Source organism: Austrofundulus limnaeus, unplaced genomic scaffold (assembly GCF_001266775.1).
Source record: "Austrofundulus limnaeus strain Quisiro unplaced genomic scaffold, Austrofundulus_limnaeus-1.0 Scaffold27, whole genome shotgun sequence".
Lineage (NCBI taxonomy): Eukaryota > Metazoa > Chordata > Actinopteri > Cyprinodontiformes > Rivulidae > Austrofundulus > Austrofundulus limnaeus.
Genome location: NW_013952429.1, coordinates 1163862 through 1186917, shown reverse-complemented (window position 1 = coordinate 1186917; position 23056 = coordinate 1163862). Strand labels below are relative to the sequence as shown.

The following is a 23056-nucleotide window of genomic DNA, read 5'->3' as shown; positions in this document are numbered from 1 at the left end:
ACACACACACACACACACACACACACACACACACACACACACACACACACATACCCCTCTCCTAACATCCAATCATAGGTCGAAGCCGTCGCTCCTTGCTGTGAGGTACTGGCTCTTTGACCCAAATCAGACCACACACACACACACACACACACACACACACACACACACACACACACAGCTCCTTGCTGCTTGCATTCAAGATATTTATTTCTCCGGTGGATTGCTTCAGAGGCAGAGCATCTCCATGGTGATGGCAGCCCACAGATCAGAACGAGAAGGAAGGGAGAGAAGGAGGCGGCTGCAAGCGAAAGCGATGATTCCAGCTTATCTGCCAGCGCTCTACACTTGTTGACACATATACTGTATATACTGATATGGATTCACCAGGCGGTGAATACACTCCCTCTCCTTCCTCCTCTACCTCTCGCTGCTCGTCACTCCGCTCTCCCTCGTGCTTCTCAGTCCTCCTCAGGTGCCATATGTTTCAAACTGGGTCACCTTTGTAGAGGTTCTGCTCCTGTGTCTTTGGTGCATAAATTATCAAGGTTATTACGACCACTGTTAAAAATAACAAGGAGAAGAAAATGAAATTAGTTAAACACCGAGCGTGCACCACTTCGTGGAAAAGAATTTATTAATGTCTTATAAATAGGTTGTTCACGAGGTCATAAACACTTTCTTTAATGATGTTTACTAGAATTTAAAAAATAGCACTTTGAAGCGAGTACAGAAAATAGACAGATGGATATAAAGATGTCCTTATTAGGAAGTGGTTCTGAGAGCGTTCATATATTTCTGCGTCTGAAGTGACGACAATCCCAACATTTTATCAACCCTTTACTTTGTGTTTGAGCCAGAGATGTGCACAAGTCTTCTTTTGCAAGTCCAAGTCAAGTCTCGAGTCTTTGGCTCCAAGTCAAGTCCAACTGTTTGACCAAAAATCCAAGTCAAGTCTCAAGTCTTTGACCCCAAGTCCAAGTCTCGTTGCATGTTTCACCTAACTGGCAGTTTGATCAATGTTATTCTAACTATACTAGATTATATTCTATAATACTATATTTTAATAAAATATTAAAACATATAATTATGTTTTAATAATACTATTAAAACATAATACTGTTTTAAAAATACAGATAAGGTTAAGGTTGAAATAACAACAATCAAGCATTTAGAGTATTGTTAACTGTATTTTGCATTGTAGTCTTACAAAAGCATACTGTAATTATACTGTAATTATATCTTCATTGACAAAGAATAAATCCAACAAGTCTTCTGCTGATTTTACAATAAAATACCAGAAGAATATATTTAAATGCATGTCAGCAAAGATGATGAACCAGAATTCTTAAAGTAAAAGGGATGCACAAATCATCACAAAAACAATTTTTGGATTTGGACCCCACACACTTTGCATTCAGCCAGTCTCTTGTCATCACATTGAATAAAGTATCTGTAAGCAAAGCTTGTAATGAATGGCAGAGAAGCTGCCTGCTGCAACACACCTGCCCTGCTGAAGCTCTGTTTGTCTGGTAGGGTACACATCGTACACTGGACGGCGCTGGCCCCTCCTGTTCTCAGGCGAGGGGGAGCGAAGCATGGATGTATACTGAGGGAGTGAGAATCGTGAGCCTGGCAGTGAAAAGACTTGCACTGTTCATGAGTCTCAAACCACGAGTCCAAGTCAAGTCTCAAGTCTTTGGGGTCCAAGTCAAGTCTCAAGTCTCTAAAAGTAGGGACTTAAGTGTGACTCAAGTCTTGAGTCCCCACCTCTGGTTTGAGCTACCTACATCTGAAACTATCTTATTCACTGACGGTTTATAGACTGAACTTGAACTAGAATTTTCCAGCACCTTCTTCTTCTTCGTTTTAACCTCCAAACACATCTCGACTTCTATTATCTGAGGTTTGAGCCTAAAGAAATACTTCACAATGAAACGGGGAGTGAAAAGAGATGGTGGTCGATCCAACAACCCTGAACCTTCAGCCGTTTCATCGTAGTTTAGAGCCTTTGTTCTGCAGAAACAGATTTTATAAAACAAACTTTCATTGCTGCATTTGCACTTCTCCTCCTCATGCTGTGTTATTTTAATATTTTTGAGGATTTTTTTTGTCACTAAACCTTGGCAAAGTGGAGCCTTTTTAAAACTTTGGCATTATCCATCTGTGCTTGATAAGCAAAGATCTTGGCAAAACAATGACATCTCAGCCTACTTTGCACATGTCCACTCCTGCTTTGTGCACTTGCAACATTGAAGGAGCTGCTTTTATTTTATTTTATTTTATTTATTTAACATCTGGCTTGCTTTGTCACAGTCATGCATGATAATCATTGAGGAAACGATGAATGATGTCTAAAAAAACAAAACAAAGCAAAAAAAAGAAATTACAGCTGTTTTTGTTTTGCAGTTCTTTGTGTCGTAAAGCTAAAGTTATTGTGATATTTATTATTATTTTTGTTTGTTTTGCCTCTGAATAAAGAGGAGGAAAAAAATGTCAGTTTATTCAATGTCATTGGTGGCATCAGTTTGTAGAATAAGTGATGTGTCTACCTGACCGTAGCATGTCTCAGAGGTTTCACTTAGATCTGAGCAAATTAAGAAAAACTTTGGAAAAAAGATTTGTTCATTCGAATGATGTCATGTGGAACACAGATGTCTGACAGATGAATGAAATAAAACCTAAAAAAATACTAAAAATAATAGTGTAATGAGGGGAGTGTCAGGATTGTACAAAATGATCTGTCATCCATCCATCTGAAGCACTGGATTTACCACTTATCTTCATGCTGTTGTGGCTGATGTTGGTCGACATGTGAGACAGTGCTTTTTAGAGATGTCATTTGCAAACTTTATTATTTCTTTACTTTTGGTTGAGAGTGATAATAAAACACAAACTCACGTTTTAGAGCTCCTTGTGTCTTCGTGCAAGAAGAGCGCACCACTCCGCTGCCCCACAAGACTGTATTTTCTGAATTCAATCAAAAGGACACTTCTGGTGTTACAAGTACAAGCAGTGAATGATAGCACTGAGTCATAGTGACACAAGTCACATACTGTTCATTGCCTAAGTGAGACAGCTATTAAGTCAATTTTACAGTTTGTGTGTTTCTGTGTAATATATATACATTTATGATAACAGTTATTATTGTATGCAGTGTTAGAAGTAGAAACATGTCTGAGAATGATGGTTTGATTAAAAAAACACATGAGCAAAGTTAGTAAGCAGAATCTGATTAATGCGTGGAACACCATCAGAAACTCTAAGGGTATCCTGCAGAATCTGGAACTTTACTGATCCTTTGGGCCCTGAAGTCCCTGTGGATCGGGGTCATTATCTGTAAAAAACCACCGGGTCATATTAACACAATATCTGAGGAATTGAAAGTATGAGTGAACACTGTTTGATTCTTTTCTTCAACCATGTCACAGTAGATTTTGTATTCCTCAGGTATGTTATGAATGTGACATTTGAGGGTCGGAACCTGTCATTCAGTGAAAAAGGCCACCAGATGTTCCCCAAGCTGGTCATCATACTTCTGGACAAGGACCGACAGTGGGACAGGGTAAATGTCTTCTCTTCCTCTAATCCACCTTCTGGTTGTTTTCCTGCTCCGGTGTTTTTCACCCTGTGATGTGACGTCTGTCACTTTGTCCTGAGTGTCTCCCTGCCACTTAAAAAGTGGATTTTACTGCTTGTTCATCACCCAGCTCTCACGCCGCTCTCACCCCACGCAGGTTGGAAAGTGGGAGCGAGGCTCTCTGACCATGAGGTACCACGTGTGGCCTCGCTTCGAGCTGTACTCAGACGTGGAGGAGCGAGACGACCACCTGTCCATCGTGACTCTGGAGGAGGCGCCGTTCGTCATCGTGGAAGACGTGGACCCCCTCAGTGGTACCTGCATGAGGAACACAGTGCCGTGTCGCAAGCAGCTAAAACTCAGGTGAGGGTGTTTGCTTTGCGGCTGCGTCGGTGATGACTTCCACTTGTTTCACCTCTGCAAACTGGAACGTGGGCTCAGTGTCCGTCCCCGTTTCATCTTCACGTTGGGTCCTCTCGCTCTCAGAGAGTGATGAGCATGGTCTCTTTTTTTATCCCTGACCTACCTGAAACAACCCGAAGCAGCTCCACATCCTCTAACTTCGTTTTTCTTTCATCAATGTCCCTCGTTTATCAGCATCTTTTCTCACACACACACACTATAATTATAAGGATTGGCAGGGTTATTTTCAGATGAAAATATTCCATCAGCCAGATGCGAAAAGCCGTGTTGTCTTTGAACACAGAGTGACACATATGGCTCAGATGACTAAACCCATGTGTTCAGTTTATTCCATGTAATTCAGCGTTTTTTTTAATCATGTTTTTTAAGCACCTGTGATAAACAACATGAACACATGAAAACCAGTAAGACTTTTTAATCTGGTAGTTCTGCCAAAGCTGCCACTGTTCCTGCAGCTGTATCATTTTGGCACAACTTGGTCAGATGTTTGCCTCTCGTTGAGTCAGGCTCTGACTGTTATTGCTGTACAATTGGGCAACTTTTTAAACTTAACATATTTATTCAAGTATAATACGTAAAATTTAATCCATAAAATCATCCATAAAGTTGGGGGGTAGTATTGTACTCGTATAAATATTTTTACTTATGTATTTTAACTGAAATATCAGCTTCACACGCAAAATGCCTGAGTCCGGAAATGAGACCGCGTCATAAAAAGCAGTTGAAACAAGCTCACCTGTGACACTCCTCCGTGCTTCAGAGCGAGACAATAACAGATCCAGGCAGGCAACATGATGTGAAAAAAAGTGGGGGGAGTATTCCTGTACCTTAGTAATGATAACGAACTAATGACATTAGTGTGTGACCAGGCTGCTCCTCGAACAACAACAAACATGTTCGTCTGTAATGGCTGCCGTCTACCGGTGTTCTGAAAAAGTTTGTATCCCTGAAAAAAGTTTCCCCACCAGAGGGGGCGCTCGCGAGTAGGAAGTAATCTGCTTTTCCCCCAGAAGATGGTCCAAATCTCATGTGAAGTCTCTGACTTTTGAGTTGGTGCATCCTGGTGGACTATGTGTAAAATACCAGAATTCATATGATGCTAAAAATCATAGTTTGGTGATATTTATTTGTTGTCAAAATACCTTTTAGTACATATGTTGTTAAAATAAAATGGACAGTCCAATAGTCTGAAAAATCTTGAAGTCTGTATGAAATTGGAGGTAGTTTGAGGATTAAATTTTTCATGCTTTTTAAGCTCAAAAGTGGGGGGGGGGGTCGTATTATACATGAGATCATATTATACACCAATAAATACAGTATTTACTTGTGTGAGAACAAAAGCCATACTCTGAAAAGTTTTTCTGCTTTTTACTTAATTAAGGGAGTTTTTCCTCTCCACGGTTGCCAATGTGCTTCTCAGGATGGTAGACTGTGATGAAGTGAAGATTCAACACAATCTGCTGGCTTCCTTAGATGGATTTTTGTGTGTGTGTGTGTGTGTATGTGTGTGTGTGTGTGTGTGTACAGTGTCCTGTTTAAAACTTACTTACAAAACCCACACAAACAGATGTGGCATTTTATTTTTTGTTTTTGTTGAAAAATGGTAGCTGCATTGTTCATTTGTGCATCTATAGTTTTACCATTAATGAGTTTTCCCAGAGATTTTATTAATATTATTTTGTTTAAAACAAAAAAAAATCTTACTTATTGTTATGAGGTGTGGGTCTTCACAAGAGCTTGATCAAAATATTTCATGATGATCTTCTGCACCTTTTTTTTTGGTTAAAAATGTGGCTGAAACGTCCTTCTCTTGTCTCTCCATTCTGTTTTCCCTCCTGAAGCAATCACACGGGTGATTCGGGAATTTATATCAAGCGCTGCTGCAAAGGTTTCTGCATCGACATCCTGAAGAAGATCGCCAAGACGGTCAAGTTCACCTACGACCTGTACTTGGTCACCAACGGCAAGCACGGCAAGAAGGTGAACGGGACTTGGAACGGCATGGTTGGAGAGGTGAGGGGGGTTGCTTTAACGTTCCCTGCACACCTGTCAATATTTGTTCAGGGGTGGGGGGCATGGAGTTTGCAGGTGGGCCAAACGGAAGTGGGTGTGGCCAGAAAATTTGTACAACTTGTTAAATAAAAGAAAACTGGAACAATGTTTAATGTATGGTTTATAATTTAAGAGCCAAAAAGGGAAAACGTACACTATTAGACTGGGTGGGCCTTGCCAAGGAATGAGTAGGGCCAGGCCCACTTATAGTCCCTACTTTTGTTCTATGAATACCCAACCATCATCTTGTGAATTGAATGATGAGGGGTAGTTTTTCCCAACAGTGGAAAGAAGCTCTGGCTTGTCTGTAAGCAGGTTGAAAAAACCCACAGTGACAGTTCGTGCAGACCTGCTGGCACACCAGCTGATTGTGGATTTCACAGCTGGCAGAGCACTGCAGCAGAACGCAGGCGATATCACCATGCAAATGTTCCTGAATCACCAGAGTGACACATCGGGGCAGTTTTTATCCAAAATAAAGTAACAGTATATACTGTACATGTCTCTCATTTCCATCAAAGCCAGTGGAGTAAAGGTGTATATTTATCACAGCTGTGCCCCCGTTCAGCCGTTTAGCTCGTCAGCGCGGACGCCGTGTCACCGGCGGCTTCCTGCTTTACCGCGCGTTCAGGGATACTCACCGCGCTTTTGACACGGTAGACACAAAGTGACACCTGAAACGCACGGAGAAGCTCTTTTCAGCTAGCACAGATCGATTTAACGTCGGCTGATACGCAGAGCGAGAGGAGCTGTTGTTCCAGGTGTAGCCTTTTAATTTAGCCTCAGGCAGATGTCAGCAAGAACCTGAACAGATGTGACAGAGCTCTTTCTGTGACGGCGGGGCCGCACACGTGGCCCAGCGTGAATGATTCATTTATATTTTATTGGTTTATTTATTCAACATTTGAATGTTCTTTATTCTTTTCATTTTATCCTCCCAACACTTCTGCTGCCTTTATTTCCCCCCGCAGAGATACAGTTTCTGCTTCTCAGCATTTTAAAATCGACAAAACACTTGAAGCGAACGTTTCCACAGCCAGCCAAGAGCAGTTTTATTTATTTCTTTTGCTAGTCTTGATTATACTGTTTGAATATCAAGCTGGTTTGTTAGTTTCCCACCGTCTCTGTCATGCCAACTATATTCCTTGTGTCTCACAACCTGGCCTGAGGGGAAGCTGTGATCAGATCCAGCAAACCTCAGGAGGGTCTAATGAGGACTCCTAATCAGAGAGGGAGGAAGACTACAGACGATGTGGAGAGGAAGCGAGAACAATTGGAGTGGAGGGAGAAAGCAGCCTCAGGCAAAGGCCCACATCTCCCCTGTGCACACGACACGTTTGACATTTGGCACAATCCGGCCCGGTTCAACTGATTGTGTCACAACTTAACATCTTGGGTCCATCTTGAGCTGATGGCTTGCGGTGTAAAACTCCTGAGGTGTGCGTTTAGATGATGGCTGTGCTATGCAAATGTGCAGTACACATTTTAATGCCCAAGCGAGCAGCTAATGATTTCATTTGAATGAGGAGGAAAACAGATGCAGGAAACAATGAAGTGAGAGATCAGGCCCTCGAGGAAGAAATGGAACGAGACGAGAGTGTGTAACGGTATATTGTTTTGTTTACTCAGCAATAGATATCACTGACACAGTTTGGGGTTTTTGTTTAAATTATGGCCACAAGTTTCAGAAACTCACAGCAGATTAAACCTGGACACACTCAGAAACAAGGCTGCTTTGATCTTTATAAGGTTTTTAGCTGAAAGGGTGGACAGTTTGAGCTCATGATTCTCTCTCTCTGTGTCCGTCTGTTCGGCCCTCAGGTGGTGGCCAAGAATGCCCACATGGCAGTGGGTTCGCTCACCATCAACGAGGAGAGGTCAGAGGTCATCGACTTCTCTGTGCCTTTCATCGAGACGGGGATCAGCGTCATGGTGTCCCGGAGTAACGGAACCGTCTCCCCTTCGGCCTTTTTAGGTGAGGGCCAAAAGTTTGGACACACCTTCTCATTCAAAGAGTTTTCTTTTTTTTTTCATGACTATGAAAATTGTAGATTCACAATGAAGGCATCAAAACTATAAATTAAAATGTGGAATATATATATATACTTAACAAAAAAGTGTGAAACAACTGAAAATATTGTTTTATATTCTAGGTTCTTCAAAGTAACCACATTTTGCTTTGATTACTGCTTCACACACTCTTGGCATTCTCTTGATGAGATTCAGGAGGTAGTCACCTGAAATGGTTTTCACTTCACAGGTGTGCCCTGTCAGGTTTAATAAGTGGCGAGAAAAACAGAAAAGAGTTTTGGATCTTATTTGATCCACTGCGCTCATTGTTGTGGTTTTATTCCTAAAAGTAAAAACAGGGTTAGTGCTAGCATCCCTTTTTTTTTTTTTTTTTTTTTGATTTATGGTTGTGCTGAGATGAGTGGTGATGACAAATGTTTGCTGTTACAACTTTAAGATAAATTCCTCATATTTCCGGAACCTAAGACATTAATTTTAAAGTAAAGTCAAGATAAATGTATTGAGATAAAATCTCAACTGCTCACACCTCTGTACAAAACCAAGAGAAGAACTTTTAAAATAGTGAGAGTTCAAATGAAAAGGTTTAAGTCCACTATATCTTTTGCGAGGTACAGAATTTTGTCACATTGAGCTCTTATTGTTGCTTCTTATTATTAGAGGATTAAAGCCACTGGAAAAAAGTATTCTGACTTTAAACTTAGAATTCTGAATCCTCTTTCATATTTTATGGCTAAATATGAACTGTTTTTTTTTTTTTCACTTTCAAAAAGCAAACAAACAGTAACAGTTTTTATTAACGGTAGAGTTTAAGAGGCATCACGCAAACATTGTGCGTTAAGCTGACACCTGGTTGAATTTGCTCTGCTGAAGAAGGCAGATAACCAAGAACAGCTGTCAGACTGGAAATAAAAATGTGCTCGCTTCAACAACAACATGGTTTTACTCACACCTCGTTTCCTCTCCATTAGTTTTTACTCTTGTTGGCGTTGACACAATCTCACATAAAATCCATAAACATGAGGGAGCGCAACAGAAAACTGTCTGAACACGAATAATCCAGTCGGCACGGAGGGGAGGACGCGTTAATGGACGTCCTCTCCCAGCACATCCACCTGTAAACACGTTCTCCTCCTTCTCGTTCTTGTGTCAGAGCCCTTCAGCGCTGACGTCTGGGTCATGATGTTCGTGATGCTGCTCATCGTGTCGGCCGTAGCCGTCTTCGTGTTCGAGTACTTCAGCCCGGTGGGTTACAACCGCTGTCTGGCAGATGGACGAGGTGAGAGAATACACACACTCTGCGTGTGCACACACACACACACAGCCAGGTTTGTTCTTGAACCCCGTGGGGACCTTCCATGACTTCCATTCATTTTTGCAGTGGTGGGCAGCACTAACTCAAATATTTAGGCCCCCTAATTCGAAAGCACTAAAACACTGAAAAATTTAGCAAAAGCTAATTCTAAAGCGCTAAAAAATCTAGTTGACACATGAAACATTCTTCAGAGTCAACATGAGACAATATTTACTGTGTGTAGAATATTGTCACTTAGTGCCCTTGCCGGACCAAATAGGAGTCACCCTCAGGGCACATGTGGCCCGCGGGCCTTGAGTTTGACATGTAACCTTATAGATATATGCATATAAACAAAATATGTGACAGCTTTCACATTCATCTGTGAGCAATAATGTTGATAAATAACATTTAAAGACCTCAGTTAGTGCTTCTAAATTTAGCAAGTGCTAATCCATTAAAGAGTTAAAAAATAGCAAAAGCTCTAAAGCACTAATCAAGAAATTAGTTCCCCTATTAGTGCTTTAGTGCTTTAGGGGAACCGTGCCCACCACTGCATTTTTATAACTGTGTTTATGCCTAATCCAGACATTTTCCCTAAAATTAACCATTACTGGTTAACCCTAACCTGAACCAAACCTTAAATCACACCATATCTCTAAACCTAACTAGTAAAATTAACCATTACTGGTTAACCCTAACCTGAACCAAACCTTAAATCACACCATATCTCTAAACCTAACTAGTAAAATTAACCATTACTGGTTAACCCTAACCTGAACCAAACCTTAAATCACACCATATCTCTAAACCTGACTAATAAAGTACAGTAGAGCTGCGAACAAAAATGACCTCACTTTGTTGATTTAAAAACCCTCACTCTGTAGGCAAAACAAGTACACACACAGACACACACGGCCAGGTTAATTCATGCTACAAAAAGGCAGGTGTGAAGCACAACACCAGGCTATGTAATACGCTGAAATGAAAACGTAGGCTGCAATTTTCTTTTCCTTGAACGCACCGTTCAGACGGAAAACTCCAGGTGTTAAATTACTTTGACAATTCTGTCTGAATGAGTGCAACTGGAGCGCTGGGAGTTTCTACTTGATGTCTTTGAAGGCTTATCTGCATTGACAGTCACTTAAGCTCTTCCACTAATGAAGAGGACGAGATAGGTGATCTTAAGTATTCTAAGCCTCACTGTGTGAACACGGAATCCCCTGTTCCTGCGTTACAATGCCCTTTTAATTGCACCAGCGCCATTGTTACACCTCCAAAAAAATAAACAATCATTGCTCCAAACGAGAGCTACAGCTAGACACTGAGAATATGGGTCAAACTGAATGGTGTACGACAGAAGAGAATCAATGTTGAATCAAATGCGATTTCAGCAAGTTGTTAAAATCAATGATCCTATCAGATTCAGGTGGTTCAGACTCAATCTGCCTTTTTCTCCTTCAGTTTCCATCAGTCTGCCGCAGTAGCAGCCACTCAAGATACATTCAGAAAGGTGCCTCGGAGCCTTGTTTTCTGTTAAAGATCAGATGCGTAATAATCACATAAATAAATAGTCTGGAAGCTGTTTTCTTTATGTCTTGCAGCAGCGTTATACGGGTTGAGTGCTTTAATCGCTGGGTTATGTAAGACTGCTCTATACTGCTGCTCCAGCTGTAGCATAATTGTAGCCTGTTGCGCGTCCGTCTGCCCCCTCCCCGCTCTCGCGTTCTCCACCGTTGAGCTCCTGGAGGTAGTATTTGCTTCCTGACACCTTGTCATACAGACATAGAGGTAGGTGGAACACAGCGAGTGTGTAAAAACAGGTTGTCAGCAGTGGCTGCAGGAGTAGTTGGGAACTGCACATGTGGCGAGCTCTGACAAATTCAGTGATAGGAATAAATCTAGATTTTTTTATTTCGTTTTTTTTTTTTTTCTTTTTATCCCACAGCTATCTGAAAGATGTCTCCCACAATAATGGCCACAAGTAAACACATAATCTGAACCCCATCTGTCACTCTGTTCCCCCCAGAGCCTGGCGGTCCCTCCTTCACCATCGGCAAGGCCATCTGGCTGCTGTGGGGCCTGGTTTTCAACAACTCCGTTCCTGTTCAGAACCCTAAAGGCACCACCAGTAAGATCATGGTGTCAGTGTGGGCCTTCTTTGCTGTCATCTTCCTGGCCTCCTACACTGCCAACTTGGCTGCCTTCATGATCCAGGAGGAGTACGTGGACCAGGTGTCGGGCTTGTCAGACAAAAAGGTGCGAAATCGACACAGTGTTGCAGATTGTTGAGTAAAGGAGCAGGTGTGTAAAAGTGAGTGTGAGCTTAGAGCTCTTTTCATCACACTTACACGTTTCTTTATAGCCTGTAAAGCAGAATCATTTTAAAACATTTGTCAAAATTAAACTTATAAAACAAGTGTTTTGAAATAATGAAAGGGAATTTTAACAATCAGTGTGTCTTTACTATTTTTTTCTGTTTTGTTGTCCCACAACCTGAAATTTAAATGAATGTTTTATTTAATTACAAGTAACACAAAACACTCCAGATTGCTGAAGTTTAAAAGGGGAGGGGACCTGTTTCACATAAAACTAAAATATTTAAAACTGAAAAGTAGTGCATGCACATGCATTCACCCCCTTCTGCTTTGAAGCCCCGGACATTACCTTCAGAAACCACATAATTGTTGACTGACACAACAAATGTACAGGAGCAGAGGAGTGCATGGCAAAGACACAGAGCAACATTAAAACTGTTATCATGAAATGAAGAAATCATGCCACCACAGCAAACCTGGTTAAAGAGGGTCATCCACCAAAACTCAGACTAAGTAAGGAGGAAATTAAATGGTAAATGGACTGAACTTATGTAGCATTTTAAGTCCCTCCAGATCCCAGAATTGAATCAGAGAAAAGTTTTCTGAAGCCAAAGATAACTCTGATGGAGCTGGATTGCTTGTTTTTGCAGAGATGGACCACTATAAGCTGCACAGACCTTCAGGAACAAACCCAGTCAAGCTCGGCGAATAATTTGCAACCCAGTTTATTTTAAAATCTGCTCCTAATCAATGTATTATTGTTTATTTCAGCAATATAATTAAAGGAGGTGTAAGCCATGACTTGCACCGGGACCTTCTGAACCCTCAGTTCCTCATCAGAAAACAAAACAAGACAAAAAAATTAACCTAAAACTCCCTTCTCAAGTAATCCAACAGCACCTTTGAACCCCTTCAACTGCAAAACAACAATTTAAATGCAGGTTAGCGAAGCAGTTTAAAGACAGAACGCTAGAGCCTGTCACCGTAATTACAGAAACAGCCGACAGGGTCTGTGGTGTGAGTCCACATCCATCTGACCAATAATAACACCGTGACACCCGGGGGTTTGAACTGAGACAACAGACCAGAGAGCAAAATTAATAGCAACCAAACACAAAACCAGCTAAATGACACAACGAGAGCTGAACACCGGACTCATCAGCAAAAAGCAAACAAAAACACAACCATGATAGTCCACATTGAACCGAGTACAAATTGTGACCATGAGCTTGATAAAACACAGAAACATTTAACCCAAAATCAACCTTGACAGAGGCCACACAACAGCAGATACTTTTAAACAATGTTTTTATGTAATAACACAAGTCCATCCATCAACCCTCTTGTTAGTTTTATTTATGAAATACCCAACCCTGTCAGTGACACCGCCTAAAAGTCTTCATGAATCTTTGAGTCCTGAGTTTTCTCTCAGAACACACAAAACTTCTTTTCCTCCATTCTCAACATTATCGGGCAAATTTCAGCTTTCAGATAATCAGAGCAATATTGATGACCGGTGATGAGCTGACTTTTATAAACCTCTGTAATCAGCAAAGTATTTCTTTCCCAGATCACGCAGCACAAAAAAAAAGGGAATTAATCTCTGTAATAAAGCCATGGATGTTCAGCATCTTCTATGAGAATCTGAAACACTCCCTGATAAAAGATACAGCAGATAAAAGCAAATCTTTTTCTCTGGAAACAAGTAATTTATTTAATGTTTTACAGTCTCTGAATGTTCGTTAACTTTTGCCGAGTTACTTTCTCCATGCTTCACCTGTTTTCTGACACTCAAACATTAAATAAATGAAAATATCACCCACCACATGTTGAGATTTTTGCTCATACTTTAACAAGTTGGTCAAATAATTGTGTTGAATAATTTATTAAAATTTGTTCTTTATAAAATGGTTTGGTCACATGTACGCATGTGTAAAAAATACCTTTTCCTTTTCTTTCTCCTTTTTGGTGGTGAGTGATAATCAGCAATAGCCCAATTTCATAAAATATAATGAAAAAAGTAAGTCCTCCTGATGGGTTCTTCTTTAGTGAAACGTTTCGTCTCTCCTCCAAGAGACTTCTTCAGTCTGAGGAGTTTCAGGTGAACTCAGCCTTATAAGCACTGCCTCCACATGGTGGACAAACAGGTTTAGGCCACTGTTCAAAATAATGGGCCAACACAGAAGAGCAACATCATCAGGCCAGAATTTTATAGTTTACTCTCATCTTCAGGCCAACAGTCACTCTTTCAGGGGTGAAGATGCTCTCATCCTTGATAGAGAGGAACGTTGGTTTGAGAGAGGAGTAAAGGAAGCCATCTTTGTGGGAAAAAAAGTCAAACATAAAACAGAGGTGGAGGCCTTCGTTTTCAGTTCCTCCTTTTACAATGCTGTTATTGCAAGTATGGCTCAGCCCCCTGTGAACAATTGGTGATGATCAGGGCACTAAGCCTGTTTGGCTGATGGCCCTCTTTTGCATGTGACTAACCTGTTTGTCCACCATGTGGAGGCAGTGCTTAGAAGGCTCAGTTCACCTGAAACACCTCAGACTGAAGAAGTCTCGGAGGAGAGACGAAACGTTTCATTAAAGAACTTATCCAGAGGACTGACAATTTATTTATCTTTTCTACTTGCATTACTGAGATGCAGCAGGACATTCATAAAATATATTTAACAAGGTGGAAACATTTCAACAGTCATACTTTGATCTAAGTTTATTTTTCATATTGGCTCAATTGATTTCATGCAGACTTTCTGAAAAAGCTCAAGAACTGAGCAAAAAACAACCTCAGTCAGCTAAGAACCAGACAGATATTTGGTTGTGATAGTTGCATTTTTAAAGTAAAGCTTTAAATTCCCCAAATGAACCGGTTAAATTCCATAGTGATGCCAAGTTGGACCTAGAAATTTAAGAATAAAATAATTATTAGTAACTCTCACAATGATTTTACTGCCTATTGTACTTTTCCTTGTACTGTTTCTCCACCACAGTTTCAGAAGCCCAACGAGTTCTCGCCGCCTTTCCGGTTTGGCACCGTGCCCAACGGAAGCACAGAACGCAACATCCGCAACAACTACAGGGACATGCACGCCTACATGACCAGCTTCCACCAGAAGAATGTAGATGAGGCCTTGTACAGCCTGAAGACCGGGTGAGGAGGGAACGGAGAGGAGGGGGGAGGGCTGGGTGGGGCTGGAGAGACAGATGGGGGGATGAAGAAATGGAGGGAGTTGAAAGGATGTCAGCAGAAATCAAAGAGACAGTGTTAAAGATCTGGAACGTCTCAAACTGATGCAAAACAAAGGAAGTGTGATGAAATGTTAAAGAGAGGGAGACGGAGGAAGAAGGAGAGTTTGGGGGAAATGTGAAAGAGCACCCAGTGGGGGTCTAAATCTGCTTTACACTTGTCTCTGAAAAATCAACGTGTCTGCTTGATAACTACATATTTTGTAAATTTTTCTGCTCTTTTGTTTTTTTTTTCTTTTTCCTGTCCTCACAAAATGTTATGAAGTAACGCTGAGAGAATAAGAAGCTGTGATGTTCCGCTGGCGTTGAACGGCCACAGGAGAGCCCCGAGGAAAACACTGATGGCAGCTGGAGACCTGTCATGTCACTTTGACATCTGACTTCAAGACTGTCAATTATACAGAAAATATAAGAATTTTTCGCAGCTAAAACACGGAACGAACAGATCATGGCTCACAAAGCCACACGGTTTGATCATTACTAGACCCACACAGCCGCAGCTGGGGGCAAACGAGAAGAAGCGCCACTCATTTTGTTTTCGACGTGGAACCCGTGGGTGGGGGCTCTTCAGGAGGGGGTGAAGTTTTGAACTTCATGAAGCACATCTTCAACAACTCCATGACAACAGAGCAACCTAAAATAGAAGTGACTTATAACAGAGTAGAATTGAGTTAAAAAGGGACTGGTTGAACCCTAAACACTTTCTTAGCCTGCTTTCCTGTGTTTAACTTCTAAATATCGACTTTAAAAGTTACAACGATAACCAGGTTGTTCTATACCTCTGAGGGTTCTTTACAGTAACTCCTAATTCTAATATTTGTTTTTAATCTTTGTGCTTTGCAGAAAACTAGATGCCTTTATCTACGACGCGGCAGTGCTGAACTACATGGCCGGCAGAGATGAGGGCTGTAAACTTGTGACCATCGGCAGCGGCAAAGTCTTCGCCTCCACCGGCTACGGCATCGCCATCCAAAAGGACTCGGGCTGGAAACGAGCCGTGGATCTGGCCATTCTGATGCTGTTTGGAGATGGTACGGATTTATGAACCACAACCACACAAAGTACACAAACTCCTGCTTTGACTTGGTTTGTTCAACGGTCATTTGTTTAAATGGAGTCTTGTCAGTGGAGGTCAGTGTTGGTGTTGAGCTGCAGGATGAAGCCAGGCTGGTGCAGAACCCTCAACAGTCAGGTACAATAATTCTAGACCTGTAAAGACCTGCTCACGTTAAAGAAATAAAAACTTGAATCATGAGAGACTGGGTATTTAGTTGTGCGGAAGTTTTGGACAGTGTTTGAAAAACTGTTTTGACAGAAACAAGAAGCATCAAAGCCGACAACACGGGTCAGATGGAAAAAAAATGTTGGGGGAAACGTTCTACCAGGGCTGGGCAGCACTAATCTAAAACTTTGTTGCACTAACCCCAAAGCACTAACTCAAATATTTAGGTCCTCTATTTCTAAAGCACTAACGCACTGAAAATTTTTAGTAAAAGCTAATTTTAAAGCGCTAAAATAACCCATTTGACCCATGGAACATTCCTCAGAGTCAACATGAGACAATATGTACTATGTAGAATACACGTGTGATAGCTTTCACCCTCAGCTGTCAACAATAATGTTGATCAATAACATTTCAAGAACTCAGTTAGTGCTTCTAAATTTAGTTTTATTTATCATAATAATAATAATCATTATTTATGGGTTATTAGTTAAAATTTGTTAAAAGCCCTAAAAAATGTTAAAAACCCTTAATTTACAGACTTTTAATGAATTAAAAAATAGCAAAAGCCCTAAAGCACTAATCAAGAAATTAGTTCCCCTACTAGTGCTTTAGGGGAACTGTGCCCAGCACTGTGTTCTCCAAACACTAAAACCTTTTGAATATATTGTGTGATTGACATTAGGATTTAAAAAATAGCCTCTGTTTATTGGCACATGGCAGAGATGAAATATAAATTCTGTGGGGAAAATGAATAAAAAAGTCTATAGAGCAGCGTCTCACGCTTTAAAACGTCTCAGTGAAGTGATTCATTGCTGCTCAGGTTTACAGCCTGTCAGTTTATCTTTTCATTTATTGATAGTCAATTTACTGCAACCATTTGACACGCAGGACTCAAGATCTGCTCTTTGTGACAGTTAAAGTCCCGTTAAATGTTGTCATTTTCCTCTCATCTGGCTGATCATATCCAACATATTTAACTCTGTATGAATTTGTGTATGTTGTGGTCCCACAGTCATCCCTATCATGTAAATATTCATGTGCATGGCATGTTGAGTCCTGAATCTGATACAAGCATGTCCGTGAAATAAGATATTAAACTCACCACAGAGGCATCTGCTCCATTGTTTTCAGGTACATTTACAAAGACACACATTACCCAGGTAGCAGGAAACATTATTTAGCTTTGCAGGTTTCAGGAGCATTTGTAAGCCATTGCTCTTAATTGATGAATATTTCATACGTTTATAATCATAAATGAGCAATAAATTTTCATAAAGGAAATTTTAGCCCACAAGTCTTGAAGTAAGCCTTTAATTTTTAAAGCCGTGTCTAATAAAGATGGAATAAAACTTCCTTAATTTAGACTTAAATCAAAATCATCATTTATCATTTATTTATTCACACGTTCACCGTGCAGTAAGTGCCTTCAAAGTGGACTCTTACATAATGAAAAAGGTTCTTATTTTATCTCCTATTATATAAAAACATTTTTTTAATCTTGCATGTTTGACACTGTCAAGGCCAAGTTACTTTACATGATTCCAAATCAGGCAACACTCAAGCCTGTGGAAGTTTTGCACAATAATACATCTTGGATCTTATTTTAACAGGGAATGCAACGTTGTGCAAAAAGTGTTTTTTCAGAGTAATATTACTATTAAAGACTAGACATTTTAAAATTCCTGCTTTTCGTTCTTTTATTATGAATTATTTTTATATGCATGCTTGTTAGCTCACTGAGCAGCTCAAAGATCAGCTTCCAGACATAAACCTGAATCTCTAGAATGATTTAGTTTCATTGTAAAGCTGTCTCAGTCAGCTGACTCCAGCAATTCAAATGTTAATTAATTGTAAGTGTACATTCAATGATTACTTTCTTATAGTTTTAGTAAAATACACAGTAGCTCATTAAATGGTTTTATATTTCAGGCTCTAAACAAAGCCCATAGATATGAGATGTGAATAAAAAAAAATCTGAAACAAATTTAGTGGCATAATTATTAAGCAAACCGTGTGGCTTCCTCTCAATAATTCTCTGCTGCTTGTTTTGTCATCAGTTTTTATGCCCGAGCCACAGGTGGCTATTCAAGTGAATAAATGAATGAATGAATCCAATGCAGTAGCTGTCTACATCAAGGACCCCACTTACATCTCTGGATCCCTTTAAATAGCCGCCCTTGAAGGCAGGACGGTTTGCTCTTTGCTGCACCGTACCTGCAGGGTTTGGCGACAAAATAAGGACCAATTGTTGTCACTTCTTTGAACTGTCAGCTGAGGTCGACACACAGCTGAATGTGTGAATGGCAGAGCCAGCGTGGGCAGATAGGGGCATGGTCAATACCTGCTATTTTTCCACGGCATGCTACACCTTAAACTGCTTTCCTCAGTGCCACATCAGTCACAGATTGCTGAATGAGTTGGAGCTGTGTGGGTGGATCAACGGTTTACTCAAACTCCTGAATTCACCATCACAAACTGACAAAAATATATATATTTTTTATAAATCTGTTTTTGTATGGATTACAAGACCATTGTCGTGTATGGCATTTATGCAGACTACAAAACAAGAAGACTGTTTTTAAACTGATCATACGTGTACTGTATAGTTATCCTGCTGAAATAAGATCTTTAGCATAGAATTTGTGATTAATCTGATATGAGGCACAGTTTGTCCTACATTTGTCCTTCCTTCATATTAGGCTGTGCATATTATTTCATCATCCACTTTCGCCCACATTATAATTGTCCTAACCTGCTTTATGCCCACCTTGACAGCCGCCCCCTTATTTATGATTTTATCTGCTGGATTACACTTTGGAAAATAACACAGGCAGATGTAAACAGATTTTTCAATAATTATTATTTATGATTGGCTTTTTGACGTGTAAACTTAAAGGGTTTTTTTTTTTTGTGATGGAAGATCTCACATGCAAGTGACAGAATAAGATTATCCATGTGATTGTGGTACAATGGTTAAAAACCTATATTTATTTACTTTATAGTTGTATATATTAAAGGGCACATATGCAAAATCCACTTTTTTAGCCATTAAATACATTTTTATGTTTACTTGAAGTCAAATGCAGAAAATTAAATTTTAGTTTTTTTGTCCTGCTGCTGTATAGATATACAGTATTTGTATTGAATCATATGTTTCAGCTCATTCAGTTTTCTCTATTTTCTATGATGTTTTCTGAATTATTAAGTCACAGTATTTGTGAAGGAACTGCCAAATAAGGTATGGACTTAGCAACAACAATTTTGTCGTCTTCATCCTCCTCTGGCTCTGGGTCAGACTCTGGCTCTAACATGTAAGGCTGGGTAGACAAATTTCATTGCTGACATCCATCCATCCATCCATCCATCCATTTTCTGTACACGCTTCTTCCTTTTCAGGGTCGCGTGGGTCACTGGTGCCCATATCCAGCAGTCACAGTGCGAGGGGCGACATATTTTAATTAATTTGTAAATAAAAAGTTTCTGCACCACTATATAGTCGTAAACCCCTCTATCAAACTGGAATGGACCGATCTAGAGGCTGGAGGGGGCGGGGTGTAAAGCGCCTTGTTTGGATTTAATGAGACAGCCTCAAAAGGTGAAAGAGGGGCTTGTGGAGTTACAATAAGGTGGAACTAAAGCCTAGCAGTTCCATTTTGTCTAGACCCCAACAGAATGATTTAATTGTGAAAAAGAGGAGTTAAAAGTTTTGTCTCATTTAAGTCGTTCCACTTCTGGTTGCTTTGTCAGGGAATAAATGAATAAAAGAGTGAGTTTTCTTCAGCGCTTGACCAGCTGGAGTGCTGGCAGCTCTTTTTTTTTTCATTCACTCCCTCTAGAAAAGCTTGACATAAAACAAACAAATGTTCCTGTTGTGAACTCGTGCCCTCGAAGAACACAACAACAGTAACGGTTCACGTCCCCCGAGCTGCTTCCCTCCTGTCACATCGCATACTGAAGTGGCCTTCGAGGTGCTATCACTTTCCATTGTAGCCTGTGTGATGGACAAATAGGTCAGCTCAGAGAAAACATTCGCCGAGGATCAAAGTCTTTAGACTGACTCAGGCTTCAACACAGACGGTTTGAAACATCTTGTGTAGGATGAGTTTGGGACATGAATATACTGTGCGTATAAGCTTTAATGTGTGCTACGTAGAGATCAGCCGTGTGTGTTTCTGAAAAGATGCCGAGATCTCATTCTGCTGTGTAAAGCAGTGTCAACCAACACGACCGACCTTTCCCGTTCACTCCACATGGATTGCTTTGCTGTCAGCACACATACGATATTCCAGGTGAGGTGATCAGGCTCATCGACGAGCGCTGTTTGACTCACAGTGTGAGCGTGACGTCATCTGCAAAGGAATGTCTTTCTAACGACACACTGAGCACATCATGCATGCAGAAAAATGAGAACAAATGCATATTCAGGGCAAAAAGAAAAGGAACGTTAAAAGGTAAAGGATGAAAGGGAAAGATGAAATAAAAAGACAAGTTCAGTTTTTGTAGTTTCTTCTTGATGGGATTATTGGTTTATATTGCCAAGTTTTAAACAAGGGCTTACTGTTCAGACAGCAGTGGGTGCTCGTTCAGCAGGGTTTACGTGTAAATGAGTGTTGGAGCTGAATATCTGTTCAATGTTGAGTTAATCATTAAAAATTATAAATGTCTTTTTCATTTCAAATACTCTGTATATTTTGTATTCCATTTGAATTTGTTGAAAAAAAGTGGCGTTTTCTGATAAAGAAATGACACCAGGGGTCCTGACGTGAATCCCACCCCAGAACTCGATCTGTTTTTCTACTAAAGAACGAACAAAAATGTCTCCAACCTGGTGTGGAGAGCGACTTCACTGCTGTTGTGTTTATTTTTGTAAAAGGAGGGTCCAACCAGGTAGGGCTGCAGAGAGCAATTTACCTCACATAACATGTCAGTTACTTTTGTTTTGTTTTGTTTTTGTGTGAGTGGTGTGTGTGTTTTTTCTCATTTACTTTAGATTTTTGGTGGTGCTATTACGAGGGAAAAAAACACGACTTTTGTTAAAGCCAAGCTGATTTCCTTTCTCTGCCACTTTTGAGTTGAAAATGTCAAAAACATTCTGAGAACAGAACCACAAAGGAGGTAAACCATGAAAAAATTAAAAACTAAAATAAATAAATAAATAAATAAATAAATAAATAAATAAATAAATAAGAAGACCCAACAGCAACATGCAACACAAAGAGACTAAAAACAGTAGAATAAAACTCAGACTGTATTAGGAAACAAGCAGAGGTGTAAAACGTACTTGAAAGAAATAACTAAGAAAAAGTAAAAATACTTTAACAGAAAATTACTATGATAAAAATGAAAGTTTTAACCAAAGTGGTTCCACTAAACAGAGTTGATCGCTTTATGCTTACTCATCTCTGTGCAATGTATAATGTTTCATTGATTTTATTCAAGCTTTCAAACTTTTATAAGATCTCTGTGGCAATCAACGTGAAAGCGCAGGCAGTGTGGTGACAAACGTTATTTTTTATGATTAAACATCAGGAAACCTTTTATAGTGTAGAAGTATCTCAAAACAAAATATTCATTATAGTTAGTTCTTTGTTTAAAAATATGTTGGCAGGAACAAACCTTAGAGAGCAATCATTTTCTGTTTTGTGGACTGTAATTACTGCATTCTGTTGAGATCTGTTCATGAAGACATTTTTCAAAAACAAACATAACGGTAAATCTCAGGAAAAATTATCAAGAAGAAAAGACATTGATTAGTGTGTTGATGTGTGATTTATACATTGAAAATCTAAACTGAGCTGGTTAGATTTTCCAGCTTTGCCATAAACTCAAAAAGTGAACCAGCTTTGTGATGCTGATAATTCCAAACTGAACCTGAAGTTACCTCGATAAGCCAATAATCCTGCTTTATAGTACAGAGCTCTGGTGTGAACAACTAAACAATAGAGCGGGAAAAAAACCCAGCTTAAAAATAAAATAGAAACAATTCCACAAAATATAACAGACCAGAATAGAAATGTATAGAAAGGAAATAATAGATGAGCGTCTCCCTCCTGACACCACGTTGATATGAGTGTTTGCGTCTTCAGGTGAGATGGAGGAGTTGGAGGCCCTGTGGCTGACGGGCATCTGCCACAACGAGAAGAATGAGGTGATGAGCAGCCAGCTGGATGTGGACAACATGGCGGGGGTCTTCTACATGCTCGGGGCTGCCATGGTTCTGTCACTGATCACTTTCATCTGCGAACATTTGTTCTACTGGCAGCTGCGCTTCTGCTTCATGGGAGTGTGTTCGGGGACACCCGGGTTGACCTTCTCCATCAGCAGAGTGAGTGTTCGCAGGTTTTCTTTGCGCTCAAAGCTTTGTCCTCCTGACCAAAACACCCCAGCAACATCTGGTTTCAAACTATGGGCTGTGGTTGTTTCAGGTCAGTCAGGTAGATGTGATAACTCCCCTGGCTTATCTGTGGATTTTCTAAACAGGCAACAACAACATTCAGAAGTGCTTATCTTTATCCATCCTTCTGTACAGCATCATATTTAGTTAGAGACAAAACCCTCTGTATACATCTTATTTAAATGAAAGCAGCTTAATTTTAAGTATTTATAGAGCATGCCTTTAATCAGTTGAATTTTTTTTACCACAATTAAATCAAAAATGCATTAATCAGCACTTCCATGGATTTCTCTATGACTACAGAATTTTCCAGCTTTAAAAATGCTTGTTTTAAAATCAACTTTCAAGTGTCATAAATATATAAATAAATAAGAAATGCAAAGTTTAATGACAAAAGAATTGGGATAGATTCATGAAAGACAATTAAAAGGGCCCAGTTGTTTTAGTTTCTAAGGCATAAAGGGAGAGAGAGTACATGTGATATCAGTGTCTGCTC

The 23056-nt window shown here is 40.0% G+C and overlaps 1 protein-coding gene across 1 annotated transcript in view; it reads left to right on the top strand.

The window, feature by feature from the left end:
- Positions 1-23056, top strand: part of grin2bb (glutamate receptor, ionotropic, N-methyl D-aspartate 2B, genome duplicate b) — a gene marked incomplete at its 5' end in the record, with an annotated part of 45175 nt that overhangs the window by 16267 nt on the left and 5852 nt on the right. Inside the window, 9 exon segments of the mRNA XM_014004896.1 lie at positions 3451-3565; positions 3738-3943; positions 5845-6016; positions 7877-8030; positions 9237-9362; positions 11407-11636; positions 14686-14846; positions 15785-15972; positions 22253-22491. Of these exon segments, the coding sequence (XP_013860350.1) occupies positions 3451-3565; positions 3738-3943; positions 5845-6016; positions 7877-8030; positions 9237-9362; positions 11407-11636; positions 14686-14846; positions 15785-15972; positions 22253-22491 (1591 nt within the window).